This window comes from Oncorhynchus mykiss, chromosome 7 (genome assembly GCF_057628025.1).
Source record: "Oncorhynchus mykiss isolate SJ-2025 chromosome 7, ASM5762802v1, whole genome shotgun sequence".
Classification (NCBI taxonomy): domain Eukaryota; kingdom Metazoa; phylum Chordata; class Actinopteri; order Salmoniformes; family Salmonidae; genus Oncorhynchus; species Oncorhynchus mykiss.
The window spans coordinates 6,224,954-6,242,537 of record NC_143028.1 but is presented as its reverse complement, the minus strand read 5'-3'; the positions used below and the strand labels follow the sequence as shown (position 1 = coordinate 6,242,537).

Sequence of the window (17,584 nt, the reverse complement as noted above, 5' to 3'; positions counted from 1 at the left end):
TCCTTTACCATGTGGAACAGGACGGTCCCGACAACAGGCTCAAACACCACTAACCTCCTTTACCATGTGGAACAGGCTGGTCCCTCCAACAGGCTCAAACACCACTAACCTCCTTTACCATGTGAAACAGGCCGGTCCCGACAACAGGCTCAAACACCACTAACCTCCTTTACCATGTGAAACAGGCTGGTCCCGACAACAGGCTCAAACACCACTAACCTCCTTTACCATGTGAAACAGGCCGGTCCCTCCAACAGGCTCAAACACCACTAACCTCCTTTACCATGTGGAACAGGCCGGTCCCGACAACAGGCTCAAACACCACTAACCTCCTTTACCATGTGGAACAGGCCGGTTCCGACAACAGGCTCAAACACCACTAACCTCCTTTACCATGTGAAACAGGCTGGTCCCTCCAACAGGCTCAAGCACCACTAACCTCCTTTACCATGTGAAACAGGCCGGTCCCTCCAACAGGCTCAAACACCACTAACCTCCTTTACCATGTGGAACAGGCTGGTCCCTCCAACAGGCTCAAACACCACTAGCCTCCTTTACCATGTGGAACAGTACGGTCCCGACAACAGGCTCAAACACCACTAACCTCCTTTACCATGTGGAACAGGCTGGTCCCTCCAACAGGCTCAAACACCACTAACCTCCTTTACCATGTGAAACAGGCTGGTCCCGACAACAGGCTCAAACACCACTAACCTCCTTTACCATGTGAAACAGGCTGGTCCCGACAACAGGCTCAAACACCACTAACCTCCTTTACCATGTGGAACAGGCTGGTCCCTCCAACAGGCTCAAACACCACTAACCTCCTTTACCATGTGGAACAGGACGGTCCCGACAACAGGCTCAAACACCACTAACCTCCTTTACCATGTGAAACAGGCTGGTCCCGACAACAGGCTCAAACACCACTAACCTCCTTTACCATGTGAAACAGTACGGTCCCGACAACAGGCTCAAACACCACTAACCTCCTTTACCATGTGGAACAGGACGGTCCCGACAACAGGCTCAAACACCACTAACCTCCTTTACCATGTGGAACAGGCTGGTCCCGACAACAGGCTCAAACACCACTAACCTCCTTTACCATGTGGAACAGGCTGGTCCCGACAACAGGCTCAAACACCACTAACCTCCTTTACCATGTGGAACAGGCTGGTCCCGACAACAGGCTCAAACACCACTAACCTCCTTTACCATGTGAAACAGGCTGGTCCCGACAACAGGCTCAAACACCACTAACCTCCTTTACCATGTGGAACAGTACGGTCCCGACAACAGGCTCAAACACCACTAGCCTCCTTTACCATGTGGAACAGGCTGGTCCCGACAACAGGCTCAAACACCACTAACCTCCTTTACCATGTGGAACAGTACGGTCCCGACAACAGGCTCAAACACCACTAACCTCCTTTACCATGTGGAACAGGCTGGTCCCGACAACAGGCTCAAACACCACTAACCTCCTTTACCATGTGAAACAGGACGGTCCCGACAACAGGCTCAAACACCACTAACCTCCTTTACCATGTGAAACAGGCTGGTCCCGACAACAGGCTCAAACACCACTAACCTCCTTTACCATGTGAAACAGGCCGGTCCCGACAACAGGCTCAAACACCACTAACCTCCCTTACCATGTGAAACAGGACGGTCCCGACAACAGGCTCAAACACCACTAACCTCCTTTACCATGTGAAACAGGCTGGTCCCTCCAACAGGCTCAAACACCACTAACCTCCTTTACCATGTGGAACAGGCCGGTCCCGACAACAGGCTCAAACACCACTAACCTCCTTTACCATGTGAAACAGGCTGGTCCCTCCAACAGGCTCAAACACCACTAACCTCCTTTACCATGTGAAACAGGCCGGTCCCTCCAACAGGCTCAAACACCACTAACCTCCTTTACCATGTGGAACAGGCTGGTCCCTCCAACAGGCTCAAACACCACTAGCCTCCTTTACCATGTGGAACAGTACGGTCCCGACAACAGGCTCAAACACCACTAACCTCCTTTACCATGTGGAACAGGCTGGTCCCTCCAACAGGCTCAAACACCACTAACCTCCTTTACCATGTGAAACAGGCTGGTCCCGACAACAGGCTCAAACACCACTAACCTCCTTTACCATGTGAAACAGGCTGGTCCCGACAACAGGCTCAAACACCACTAACCTCCTTTACCATGTGGAACAGGCTGGTCCCTCCAACAGGCTCAAACACCACTAACCTCCTTTACCATGTGGAACAGGACGGTCCCGACAACAGGCTCAAACACCACTAACCTCCTTTACCATGTGAAACAGGCTGGTCCCGACAACAGGCTCAAACACCACTAACCTCCTTTACCATGTGAAACAGTACGGTCCCGACAACAGGCTCAAACACCACTAACCTCCTTTACCATGTGGAACAGGACGGTCCCGACAACAGGCTCAAACACCACTAACCTCCTTTACCATGTGGAACAGGCTGGTCCCGACAACAGGCTCAAACACCACTAACCTCCTTTACCATGTGGAACAGGCTGGTCCCGACAACAGGCTCAAACACCACTAACCTCCTTTACCACGTGGAACAGGCTGGTCCCGACAACAGGCTCAAACACCACTAACCTCCTTTACCATGTGAAACAGGCTGGTCCCGACAACAGGCTCAAACACCACTAACCTCCTTTACCACGTGGAACAGTACGGTCCCGACAACAGGCTCAAACACCACTAGCCTCCTTTACCATGTGGAACAGGCTGGTCCCGACAACAGGCTCAAACACCACTAACCTCCTTTACCATGTGGAACAGTACGGTCCCGACAACAGGCTCAAACACCACTAACCTCCTTTACCATGTGGAACAGGCTGGTCCCGACAACAGGCTCAAACACCACTAACCTCCTTTACCATGTGAAACAGGACGGTCCCGACAACAGGCTCAAACACCACTAACCTCCTTTACCATGTGGAACAGGCTGGTCCCGACAACAGGCTCAAACACCACTAACCTCCTTTACCATGTGAAACAGGCCGGTCCCGACAACAGGCTCAAACACCACTAACCTCCTTTATCATGTGAAACAGGACGGTCCCGACAACAGGCTCAAACACCACTAACCTCCTTTACCATGTGAAACAGGCTGGTCCCGACAACAGGCTCAAACACCACTAACCTCCTTTACCATGTGAAACAGGCCGGTCCCGACAACAGGCTCAAACACCACTAACCTCCTTTACCATGTGAAACAGGACGGTCCCGACAACAGGCTCAAACACCACTAACCTCCTTTACCATGTGAAACAGGCCGGTCCCGACAACAGGCTCAAACACCACTAACCTCCTTTACCATGTGGAACAGGCCGGTCCCGACAACAGGCTCAAACACCACTAACCTCCTTTACCATGTGAAACAGTACGGTCCCGACAACAGGCTCAAACACCACTAACCTCCTTTACCATGTGAAACAGGCCGGTCCCGACAACAGGCTCAAACACCACTAACCTCCTTTACCATGTGGAACAGGACGGTCCCGACAACAGGCTCAAACACCACTAACCTCCTTTACCATGTGGAACAGGCCGGTCCCGACAACAGGCTCAAACACCACTAACCTCCTTTACCATGTGAAACAGGCCGGTCCCGACAACAGGCTCAAACACCACTAACCTCCTTTACCATGTGAAACAGGCTGGTCCCGACAACAGGCTCAAACACCACTAGCCTCCTTTACCATGTGAAACAGGTCGGTCCCGACAACAGGCTCAAACACCACTAACCTCCTTTACCATGTGGAACAGGCCGGTCCCGACAACAGGCTCAAACACCACTAACCTCCTTTACCATGTGAAACAGTACGGTCCCGACAACAGGCTCAAACACCACTAACCTCCTTTACCATGTGAAACAGGCTGGTCCCGACAACAGGCTCAAACACCACTAACCTCCTTTACCATGTGAAACAGGACGGTCCCGACAACAGGCTCAAACACCACTAACCTCCTTTACCATGTGGAACAGGCTGGTCCCGACAACAGGCTCAAACACCACTAACCTCCTTTACCATGTGAAACAGGACGGTCCCGACAACAGGCTCAAACACCACTAACCTCCTTTACCATGTGGAACAGGCTGGTCCCTCCAACAGGCTCAAACACCACTAACCTCCTTTACCATGTGGAACAGGCTGGTCCCGACAACAGGCTCAAACACCACTAACCTCCTTTACCATGTGGAACAGGCCGGTCCCGACAACAGGCTCAAACACCACTAACCTCCTTTACCATGTGAAACAGGCCGGTCCCGACAACAGGCTCAAACACCACTAACCTCCTTTACCATGTGAAACAGGCCGGTCCCGACAACAGGCTCAAACACCACTAACCTCCTTTACCATGTGAAACAGGCTGGTCCCGACAACAGGCTCAAACACCACTAACCTCCTTTACCATGTGAAACAGGCCGGTCCCGACAACAGGCTCAAACACCACTAACCTCCTTTACCATGTGAAACAGGCTGGTCCCTCCAACAGGCTCAAACACCACTAACCTCCTTTACCATGTGAAACAGGTCGGTCCCTCCAACAGGCTCAAACACCACTAGCCTCCTTTACCATGTGGAACAGTACGGTCCCGACAACAGGCTCAAACACCACTAACCTCCTTTACCATGTGGAACAGGCTGGTCCCTCCAACAGGCTCAAACACCACTAACCTCCTTTACCATGTGAAACAGGCTGGTCCCGACAACAGGCTCAAACACCACTAACCTCCTTTACCATGTGGAACAGGCTGGTCCCTCCAACAGGCTCAAACACCACTAACCTCCTTTACCATGTGGAACAGGACGGTCCCGACAACAGGCTCAAACACCACTAACCTCCTTTACCATGTGAAACAGGCTGGTCCCGACAACAGGCTCAAACACCACTAACCTCCTTTACCATGTGAAACAGTACGGTCCCGACAACAGGCTCAAACACCACTAACCTCCTTTACCATGTGGAACAGGACGGTCCCGACAACAGGCTCAAACACCACTAACCTCCTTTACCATGTGGAACAGGCTGGTCCCGACAACAGGCTCAAACACCACTAACCTCCTTTACCATGTGGAACAGGCTGGTCCCGACAACAGGCTCAAACACCACTAACCTCCTTTACCATGTGGAACAGGCTGGTCCCGACAACAGGCTCAAACACCACTAACCTCCTTTACCATGTGAAACAGGCTGGTCCCGACAACAGGCTCAAACACCACTAACCTCCTTTACCACGTGGAACAGTACGGTCCCGACAACAGGCTCAAACACCACTAGCCTCCTTTACCATGTGGAACAGGCTGGTCCCGACAACAGGCTCAAACACCACTAACCTCCTTTACCATGTGGAACAGTACGGTCCCGACAACAGGCTCAAACACCACTAACCTCCTTTACCATGTGGAACAGGCTGGTCCCGACAACAGGCTCAAACACCACTAACCTCCTTTACCATGTGAAACAGGACGGTCCCGACAACAGGCTCAAACACCACTAACCTCCTTTACCATGTGGAACAGGCTGGTCCCGACAACAGGCTCAAACACCACTAACCTCCTTTACCATGTGAAACAGGCCGGTCCCGACAACAGGCTCAAACACCACTAACCTCCTTTACCATGTGAAACAGGACGGTCCCGACAACAGGCTCAAACACCACTAACCTCCTTTACCATGTGAAACAGGCTGGTCCCGACAACAGGCTCAAACACCACTAACCTCCTTTACCATGTGAAACAGGCCGGTCCCGACAACAGGCTCAAACACCACTAACCTCCTTTACCATGTGAAACAGGACGGTCCCGACAACAGGCTCAAACACCACTAACCTCCTTTACCATGTGAAACAGGCCGGTCCCGACAACAGGCTCAAACACCACTAACCTCCTTTACCATGTGGAACAGGCCGGTCCCGACAACAGGCTCAAACACCACTAACCTCCTTTACCATGTGAAACAGTACGGTCCCGACAACAGGCTCAAACACCACTAACCTCCTTTACCATGTGAAACAGGCCGGTCCCGACAACAGGCTCAAACACCACTAACCTCCTTTACCATGTGGAACAGGACGGTCCCGACAACAGGCTCAAACACCACTAACCTCCTTTACCATGTGGAACAGGCCGGTCCCGACAACAGGCTCAAACACCACTAACCTCCTTTACCATGTGAAACAGGCCGGTCCCGACAACAGGCTCAAACACCACTAACCTCCTTTACCATGTGAAACAGGCTGGTCCCGACAACAGGCTCAAACACCACTAGCCTCCTTTACCATGTGAAACAGGTCGGTCCCGACAACAGGCTCAAACACCACTAACCTCCTTTACCATGTGGAACAGGCCGGTCCCGACAACAGGCTCAAACACCACTAACCTCCTTTACCATGTGGAACAGGCTGGTCCCGACAACAGGCTCAAACACCACTAACCTCCTTTACCATGTGGAACAGGCTGGTCCCGACAACAGGCTCAAACACCACTAACCTCCTTTACCATGTGGAACAGGCTGGTCCCGACAACAGGCTCAAACACCACTAACCTCCTTTACCATGTGAAACAGGCTGGTCCCGACAACAGGCTCAAACACCACTAACCTCCTTTACCACGTGGAACAGTACGGTCCCGACAACAGGCTCAAACACCACTAGCCTCCTTTACCATGTGGAACAGGCTGGTCCCGACAACAGGCTCAAACACCACTAACCTCCTTTACCATGTGGAACAGTACGGTCCCGACAACAGGCTCAAACACCACTAACCTCCTTTACCATGTGGAACAGGCTGGTCCCGACAACAGGCTCAAACACCACTAACCTCCTTTACCATGTGAAACAGGACGGTCCCGACAACAGGCTCAAACACCACTAACCTCCTTTACCATGTGGAACAGGCTGGTCCCGACAACAGGCTCAAACACCACTAACCTCCTTTACCATGTGAAACAGGCCGGTCCCGACAACAGGCTCAAACACCACTAACCTCCTTTACCATGTGAAACAGGACGGTCCCGACAACAGGCTCAAACACCACTAACCTCCTTTACCATGTGAAACAGGCTGGTCCCGACAACAGGCTCAAACACCACTAACCTCCTTTACCATGTGAAACAGGCCGGTCCCGACAACAGGCTCAAACACCACTAACCTCCTTTACCATGTGAAACAGGACGGTCCCGACAACAGGCTCAAACACCACTAACCTCCTTTACCATGTGAAACAGGCCGGTCCCGACAACAGGCTCAAACACCACTAACCTCCTTTACCATGTGGAACAGGCCGGTCCCGACAACAGGCTCAAACACCACTAACCTCCTTTACCATGTGAAACAGTACGGTCCCGACAACAGGCTCAAACACCACTAACCTCCTTTACCATGTGAAACAGGCCGGTCCCGACAACAGGCTCAAACACCACTAACCTCCTTTACCATGTGGAACAGGACGGTCCCGACAACAGGCTCAAACACCACTAACCTCCTTTACCATGTGGAACAGGCCGGTCCCGACAACAGGCTCAAACACCACTAACCTCCTTTACCATGTGAAACAGGCCGGTCCCGACAACAGGCTCAAACACCACTAACCTCCTTTACCATGTGAAACAGGCTGGTCCCGACAACAGGCTCAAACACCACTAGCCTCCTTTACCATGTGAAACAGGTCGGTCCCGACAACAGGCTCAAACACCACTAACCTCCTTTACCATGTGGAACAGGCCGGTCCCGACAACAGGCTCAAACACCACTAACCTCCTTTACCATGTGGAACAGGCCGGTCCCGACAACAGGCTCAAACACCACTAACCTCCTTTACCATGTGAAACAGTACGGTCCCGACAACAGGCTCAAACACCACTAACCTCCTTTACCATGTGAAACAGGCTGGTCCCGACAACAGGCTCAAACACCACTAACCTCCTTTACCATGTGGAACAGGCTGGTCCCTCTAACAGGCTCAAACACCACTAACCTCCTTTACCATGTGGAACAGGCTGGTCCCTCCAACAGGCTCAAACACCACTAACCTCCTTTACCATGTGGAACAGGCCGGTCCCGACAACAGGCTCAAACACCACTAACCTCCTTTACCATGTGAAACAGGCCGGTCCCGACAACAGGCTCAAACACCACTAACCTCCTTTACCATGTGAAACAGGCCGGTCCCGACAACAGGCTCAAACACCACTAACCTCCTTTACCATGTGAAACAGGCTGGTCCCGACAACAGGCTCAAACACCACTAACCTCCTTTACCATGTGAAACAGGCCGGTCCCGACAACAGGCTCAAACACCACTAACCTCCTTTACCATGTGAAACAGGCTGGTCCCTCCAACAGGCTCAAACACCACTAACCTCCTTTACCATGTGAAACAGGTCGGTCCCTCCAACAGGCTCAAACACCACTAGCCTCCTTTACCATGTGGAACAGGCTGGTCCCTCCAACAGGCTCAAACACCACTAACCTCCTTTACCATGTGGAACAGTACGGTCCCGACAACAGGCTCAAACACCAATAACCTCCTTTACCATGTGAAACAGGCCGGTCCCGACAACAGGCTCAAACACCACTAACCTCCTTTACCATGTGGAACAGGACGGTCCCGACAACAGGCTCAAACACCACTAGCCTCCTTTACCATGTGAAACAGGTCGGTCCCGACAACAGGCTCAAACACCACTAACCTCCTTTACCATGTGAAACAGGTCGGTCCCTCCAACAGGCTCAAACACCACTAGCCTCCTTTACCATGTGGAACAGGCTGGTCCCTCCAACAGGCTCAAACACCACTAACCTCCTTTACCATGTGGAACAGTACGGTCCCGACAACAGGCTCAAACACCACTAACCTCCTTTACCATGTGAAACAGGCCGGTCCCGACAACAGGCTCAAACACCACTAACCTCCTTTACCATGTGGAACAGGACGGTCCCGACAACAGGCTCAAACACCACTAGCCTCCTTTACCATGTGAAACAGGTCGGTCCCGACAACAGGCTCAAACACCACTAGCCTCCTTTACCATGTGGAACAGGCTGGTCCCTCCAACAGGCTCAAACACCACTAACCTCCTTTACCATGTGGAACAGGACGGTCCCGACAACAGGCTCAAACACCACTAGCCTCCTTTACCATGTGAAACAGGTCGGTCCCGACAACAGGCTCAAACACCACTAGCCTCCTTTACCATGTGAAACAGGTCGGTCCCTCCAACAGGCTCAAACACCACTAACCTCCTTTACCATGTGAAACAGGCCGGTCCCGACAACAGGCTCAAACACCACTAGCCTCCTTTACCATGTGAAACAGGTCGGTCCCTCCAACAGGCTCAAACACCACTAACCTCCTTTACCATGTGAAACAGGCCGGTCCCTCCAACAGGCTCAAACACCACTAACCTCCTTTACCATGTGGAACAGGCCGGTCCCTCCAACAGGCTCAAACACCACTAACCTCCTTTACCATGTGAAACAGGCTGGTCCCGACAACAGGCTCAAACACCACTAACCTCCTTTACCATGTGAAACAGGACGGTCCCGACAACAGGCTCAAACACCACTAACCTCCTTTACCATGTGGAACAGGCCGGTCCCTCCAACAGGCTCAAACACCACTAGCCTCCTTTACCATGTGAAACAGGCTGGTCCCGACAACAGGCTCAAACACCACTAACCTCCTTTACCATGTGGAACAGGCTGGTCCCGACAACAGGCTCAAACACCACTAACCTCCTTTACCATGTGAAACAGATCGGTCCCGACAACAGGCTCAAACACCACTAACCTCCTTTACCATGTGGAACAGGCCGGTCCCTCCAACAGGCTCAAACACCACTAACCTCCTTTACCATGTGAAACAGGCTGGTCCCGACAACAGGCTCAAACACCACTAACCTCCTTTACCATGTGAAACAGGCTGGTCCCGACAACAGGCTCAAACACCACTAACCTCCTTTACCATGTGGAACAGTACGGTCCCGACAACAGGCTCAAACACCACTAACCTCCTTTACCATGTGGAACAGGACGGTCCCTCCAACAGGCTCAAACACCACTAGCCTCCTTTACCATGTGAAACAGGCTGGTCCCGACAACAGGCTCAAACACCACTAACCTCCTTTACCATGTGAAACAGGCTGGTCCCGACAACAGGCTCAAACACCAATAACCTCCTTTACCATGTGGAACAGGCCGGTCCCTCCAACAGGCTCAAACACCACTAACCTCCTTTACCATGTGAAACAGGCTGGTCCCGACAACAGGCTCAAACACCACTAACCTCCTTTACCATGTGGAACAGGCTGGTCCCTCCAACAGGCTCAAACACCACTAGCCTCCTTTACCATGTGGAACAGTACGGTCCCGACAACAGGCTAAAACACCACTAACCTCCTTTACCATGTGGAACAGGACGGTCCCTCCAACAGGCTCAAACACCACTAGCCTCCTTTACCATGTGAAACAGGTCGGTCCCGACAACAGGCTCAAACACCACTAACCTCCTTTACCATGTGGAACAGGACGGTCCCTCCAACAGGCTCAAACACCACTAGCCTCCTTTACCATGTGGAACAGTACGTTCCCGACAACAGGCTCAAACACCACTAACCTCCTTTACCATGTGAAACAGGCCGGTCCCGACAACAGGCTCAAACACCACTAACCTCCTTTACCATGTGGAACAGGACGGTCCCTCCAACAGGCTCAAACACCACTAGCCTCCTTTACCATGTGAAACAGGCTGGTCCCTCCAACAGGCTCAAACACCACTAACCTCCTTTACCATGTGAAACAGGCCGGTCCCGACAACAGGCTCAAACACCACTAGCCTCCTTTACCATGTGAAACAGGTCGGTCCCTCCAACAGGCTCAAACACCACTAACCTCCTTTACCATGTGAAACAGGCTGGTCCCTCCAACAGGCTCAAACACCACTAACCTCCTTTACCATGTGGAACAGGCCGGTCCCGACAACAGGCTCAAACACCACTAACCTCCTTTACCATGTGAAACAGGCTGGTCCCTCCAACAGGCTCAAACACCACTAACCTCCTTTACCATGTGGAACAGGCCGGTCCCGACAACAGGCTCAAACACCACTAGCCTCCTTTACCATGTGAAACAGGCCGGTCCCGACAACAGGCTCAAACACCACTAACCTCCTTTACCATGTGAAACAGGCTGGTCCCGACAACAGGCTCAAACACCACTAACCTCCTTTACCATGTGGAACAGGCCGGTCCCTCCAACAGGCTCAAACACCACTAACCTCCTTTACCATGTGAAACAGGCTGGTCCCGACAACAGGCTCAAACACCACTAACCTCCTTTACCATGTGGAACAGGCTGGTCCCTCCAACAGGCTCAAACACCACTAGCCTCCTTTACCATGTGGAACAGTACGGTCCCGACAACAGGCTCAAACACCACTAACCTCCTTTACCATGTGGAACAGGACGGTCCCTCCAACAGGCTCAAACACCACTAGCCTCCTTTACCATGTGAAACAGGTCGGTCCCGACAACAGGCTCAAACACCACTAACCTCCTTTACCATGTGGAACAGGACGGTCCCTCCAACAGGCTCAAACACCACTAGCCTCCTTTACCATGTGGAACAGTACGGTCCCGACAACAGGCTCAAACACCACTAGCCTCCTTTACCATGTGGAACAGGCTGGTCCCTCCAACAGGCTCAAACACCACTAACCTCCTTTACCATGTGGAACAGTACGGTCCCGACAACAGGCTCAAACACCAATAACCTCCTTTACCATGTGAAACAGGCCGGTCCCGACAACAGGCTCAAACACCACTAACCTCCTTTACCATGTGGAACAGGACGGTCCCGACAACAGGCTCAAACACCACTAGCCTCCTTTACCATGTGAAACAGGTCGGTCCCGACAACAGGCTCAAACACCACTAACCTCCTTTACCATGTGAAACAGGTCGGTCCCTCCAACAGGCTCAAACACCACTAGCCTCCTTTACCATGTGGAACAGGCTGGTCCCTCCAACAGGCTCAAACACCACTAACCTCCTTTACCATGTGGAACAGTACGGTCCCGACAACAGGCTCAAACACCACTAACCTCCTTTACCATGTGAAACAGGCCGGTCCCGACAACAGGCTCAAACACCACTAACCTCCTTTACCATGTGAAACAGGTCGGTCCCGACAACAGGCTCAAACACCACTAACCTCCTTTACCATGTGGAACAGGACGGTCCCTCCAACAGGCTCAAACACCACTAGCCTCCTTTACCATGTGAAACAGGTCGGTCCCGACAACAGGCTCAAACACCACTAACCTCCTTTACCATGTGGAACAGGACGGTCCCTCCAACAGGCTCAAACACCACTAGCCTCCTTTACCATGTGGAACAGTACGGTCCCGACAACAGGCTCAAACACCACTAGCCTCCTTTACCATGTGAAACAGGTCGGTCCCGACAACAGGCTCAAACACCACTAACCTCCTTTACCATGTGGAACAGGACGGTCCCTCCAACAGGCTCAAACACCACTAGCCTCCTTTACCATGTGGAACAGTACGGTCCCGACAACAGGCTCAAACACCACTAACCTCCTTTACCATGTGAAACAGGCCGGTCCCGACAACAGGCTCAAACACCACTAACCTCCTTTACCATGTGGAACAGGACGGTCCCTCCAACAGGCTCAAACACCACTAGCCTCCTTTACCATGTGAAACAGGCTGGTCCCTCCAACAGGCTCAAACACCACTAACCTCCTTTACCATGTGAAACAGGCCGGTCCCGACAACAGGCTCAAACACCACTAGCCTCCTTTACCATGTGAAACAGGTCGGTCCCTCCAACAGGCTCAAACACCACTAACCTCCTTTACCATGTGAAACAGGCTGGTCCCGACAACAGGCTCAAACACCACTAACCTCCTTTACCATGTGGAACAGGCTGGTCCCTCCAACAGGCTCAAACACCACTAGCCTCCTTTACCATGTGGAACAGTACGGTCCCGACAACAGGCTCAAACACCACTAACCTCCTTTACCATGTGGAACAGGACGGTCCCTCCAACAGGCTCAAACACCACTAGCCTCCTTTACCATGTGAAACAGGTCGGTCCCGACAACAGGCTCAAACACCACTAACCTCCTTTACCATGTGGAACAGGACGGTCCCTCCAACAGGCTCAAACACCACTAGCCTCCTTTACCATGTGGAACAGTACGGTCCCGACAACAGGCTCAAACACCACTAACCTCCTTTACCATGTGAAACAGGCCGGTCCCGACAACAGGCTCAAACACCACTAACCTCCTTTACCATGTGGAACAGGACGGTCCCTCCAACAGGCTCAAACACCACTAGCCTCCTTTACCATGTGAAACAGGTCGGTCCCGACAACAGGCTCAAACACCACTAACCTCCTTTACCATGTGGAACAGGACGGTCCCTCCAACAGGCTCAAACACCACTAGCCTCCTTTACCATGTGAAACAGGCTGGTCCCTCCAACAGGCTCAAACACCACTAACCTCCTTTACCATGTGAAACAGGCCGGTCCCGACAACAGGCTCAAACACCACTAGCCTCCTTTACCATGTGAAACAGGTCGGTCCCTCCAACAGGCTCAAACACCACTAACCTCCTTTACCATGTGAAACAGGCTGGTCCCTCCAACAGGCTCAAACACCACTAACCTCCTTTACCATGTGGAACAGGCCGGTCCCGACAACAGGCTCAAACACCACTAACCTCCTTTACCATGTGAAACAGGCTGGTCCCTCCAACAGGCTCAAACACCACTAACCTCCTTTACCATGTGGAACAGGCCGGTCCCGACAACAGGCTCAAACACCACTAGCCTCCTTTACCATGTGAAACAGGCCGGTCCCGACAACAGGCTCAAACACCACTAACCTCCTTTACCATGTGAAACAGGCTGGTCCCTCCAACAGGCTCAAACACCACTAACCTCCTTTACCATGTGAAACAGGACGGTCCCGACAACAGGCTCAAACACCACTAACCTCCTTTACCATGTGGAACAGGCCGGTCCCGACAACAGGCTCAAACACCACTAACCTCCTTTACCATGTGGAACAGGCCGGTCCCGACAACAGGCTCAAACACCACTAGCCTCCTTTACCATGTGAAACAGGCCGGTCCCGACAACAGGCTCAAACACCACTAACCTCTTTTACCACCTACGCAAGAATCATGTGAAACAGTACGGAGAGAGTCTACAGATGAGACCCAAAAAACTATTTCTAAATTGAATTTACAGAAAATGTGCTATATCGTGATGTGTATTGTTATCAGGATATGACATTTTGGCCATATCGTCCAGCCCTAATATACACAATACCATAAAACAATGTTACCAAATGACAGGGATTAACGGTACATTTACTACTGGTGATGGAATACCACGACTGAATACCACGACTCATCAAGGCAATGGATGGTTACTTTAATTAAAATATTTGAGATTCTTCTAACACTTTTCTGGTTACTACATGATTCCATGTGTGTTATTTCATAGTTTTGATGTCTTCACTATTATTCTACAATGTCAAAAACTGGAAAATTAAAACCCTTGAATGAGTAGCTGTTGCCAAACTTTGACTGGTACTGTATGTAATGGGGAATTGATAAAAAAAGAAATATTCACACAATGAAACAATGAATGCATAAGATTTGGCAGGAAAGAGCCGAGTCATTCTGGAGAGCGACTCGCCTCTATCTTCGCCACACACCCCTCCCATTCTTGTCTAAACATTTAAAATTATACTCAACACACATTATCTTCATATTTGAGATGTTTTTCTACTGACAGCCACAACTCAGAGGCTCACTGCCACGGGCGTTGCCCACATTACGGGCTCCCCGAATAGGCATAGGCCTAGAAGCTTGTGATTTGAAACAATCAGATATTTTTGTCAAAATAAGCTAATGATAGCCTCCCGGGTGGCACAGTGGTTAAGGGTGCTGTACTGCAGCGCCAGCTGTGCCACCAGAGACTCTGGGTTCGCGCCCAGGCTCTGTCGTAACCGGCCGCGACCGAGAGGTGGGGCGACGCACAATTGGCCTAGCGTCGTCCGGGTTAGGCCGGTAGGGATATCCTTGTGTCATCGCGCACCAGCGACTCCTGTGGCGGGCCGGGCGCAGTGCGTGCTAACCAAGGTTGCCAGGTGCACGGTGTTTCCTCCGACACATTGGTGCAGCTGGCTTCCGGGTTGGATGCGCGCTGTGTTAAGAAGCAGTGCGGCTTGGTTGGGTTGTGAAAAAAAGGGGTAAAAAAAATAAATAAAAAATAAGTAGCCCGATACGGTGTCTTTAAAAAAAAAAAGTACAAAAATAAGCTAATGATCCTTGATCCCTCTGTGGCCAAGTAATGCTTTGAAGTATTTTGAATGATTACAGACATTTTATTACATGTTGGACCCACCACTATGCTGTTCTATTGGTTTTCAGATCAACTTTCTTTAGGTGTCAAGAAGCCAAGGCACCATCCTAGTCATAACCCATCCTAGTTGTTGCCTCTAGATTCCCCCTCGTTTCTAACAGACTTTCATCGGTCACGTATGGAACTGCTACCAGGTGACCTGTGTTTCCCAACTGCTACCAGGTGACCTGTGTTTCCCAACTGCTACCAGGTGACCTGTGTTTCCCAACTGCTACCAGGTGACCTGTGTTTCCCAACTGCTACCAGGTGACCTGTGTTTCCCAACTGCTACCAGGTGACCTGTGTTTCCCAACTGCTACCAGGTGACCTGTGTTTCCCAACAAATTGGATTTTGGCAAATGTTTGAGAATTATGTTTTATTGTCTGCTTCATTACAGGAGATGCCTGTTCTGTTAAGCTGCATTACCATAATATACATGTGATTTCTGTCATTCTGAGCACGGTGGGTGGATGCCTTACTGGACTACGCACCCAATGCATATGGATCCGGTAAATTTAAATCTTTCCATTCACGTTCTCCAGCGCCACATTTTCCTAACGGAAACCCTGGGTGGGTGTGTGTGTATGTATGTATGCATCTCCCTCTACTAACCCGTAGTGACTCCTGGAAGGAGGCAGCCTGGTACTGGGCATATTTGGCGATGGTGGTGTGAGCTCGGCCGCTCTCGCAGCGCCACATCTTCTTGGTACCACTCAGGTCCCAGTTCTCGTCAGCGGGCTGAGACAGCTGGGTACGACACTCAACCAGATGGTCTGGGTTAGCCTCCACTAGGGTCTTAGTAGAGAACAGACCCAGGTCTGAGAGAGGGGGAAAGAGGTAGGAGATGGTTATGAAAAAGAGAGCGAGAGAAAGAGTGAACAAGGGGTAGAAGCGGGCACTCACTCAAATAAAGGGCCTGGAAACCTGCTAATGCTCAAGCTGCATTGGGGCTTGCATAAGTGCAACATCAAAGTTAATGGTCGGCACCAAGGACTCCTTCATGGGGCATTTCTCAATTGAATTGGTTCAACTCCTGCGTCCTCTCTCGCCTCCTTTTGAAAAGGGTCAAAGGTAATTGAGGAGAGGCGGCAAAGAGAGGGAGGGTTTTAAAGCTCTTCGAAGGAATCAGGTAGGATACTTATAACCATTTACTCATTTTATTTTTACTAGGCAAGTCAGTTAAGAACACATTTTTATTTACAATAAAGGCCTACCCCCAGCCAAACCCTAACCCGCTGGGCCCTACGGGACTCCCAATCACGGCCGGTCGTGATCAGTCTGGAATCGAACCAGGTTCTGTAGTGACGCCTCTAGCACTGAGAAGCAGTGCCTTAGACTGCTGCGCCACTCGGGAGCAGCAGTTGATGAAAGATGGCTATTGAGGTTGCTGGACTCATCCGTTCACCTACTAACAAATGAACATCTCCTCCACCACTTATCGGTTTCAAGGTCACTGGGGAGAGAGGGTGGTGGAAGGACTTTTACCCAAATGAGAAAAGGCAAAACCGGGTATTGTAATGACAGTCCTAACCAGCAGGTGGCAGTATAAATGGTAGACTCACCCAGTTTGAGCGCCCCGGCCAGCCCTCTGATGACGGTGACAGGGTTGGAGGGGTTTGTGCAGAACTGGTGCAGCGGAGGGAAGAAGGCATCCCTCTTATTCTCCAGCTGGGGATCAAATACACAATAACATTTTTAAAAAGGACATTCAATATTATTTCAATTGAAAATATATATCTCACGTCTTCAAAACACCACCTTTGAATGTTGAGTGTATATACATTTGCAAGATTCGCATCAGAATCACATTGACTAAAACATTCCCCTTTCATTATTATACTATGACGAAGTCTTTCTTCCATACTCACATAGATGCTTGGTGTGGGGGGGTTGAGTTTGTCCTTGGGCAGGACTGGGGAGGGAGGAGGGGGCAGGCGAGGAGGGGGACACTTATCCAGCAGTATACTGCTGCTAGACAAACCGTTCTTCCCCAGGTTTCTGAAAGAGAGAAAAACAGGGAAAGGAGAGACAAAGAGAGAGACAGACAAAGAGAGAAAAAGGTACATACAAGATTAGCCTCTTGATT

At 51.1% G+C, this 17,584-nt stretch overlaps 1 protein-coding gene across 2 annotated transcripts in view; it reads right to left on the bottom strand.

The window, feature by feature from the left end:
* Window positions 1-17,584, bottom strand: part of LOC110528830 (lysine-specific demethylase 6A) — a 70,009-nt gene that overhangs the window by 12,514 nt on the left and 39,911 nt on the right. For both annotated transcript variants that reach the window (XM_021610963.3, XM_021610962.3), the window contains 3 exons: window positions 17,367-17,496; window positions 17,061-17,166; window positions 16,111-16,316 (listed from right to left, as the gene is read on the bottom strand). In XM_021610963.3, the coding sequence (XP_021466638.2) occupies window positions 16,111-16,316; window positions 17,061-17,166; window positions 17,367-17,496 (442 nt within the window). The remainder of the gene's footprint in view (window positions 1-16,110; window positions 16,317-17,060; window positions 17,167-17,366; window positions 17,497-17,584) is intronic.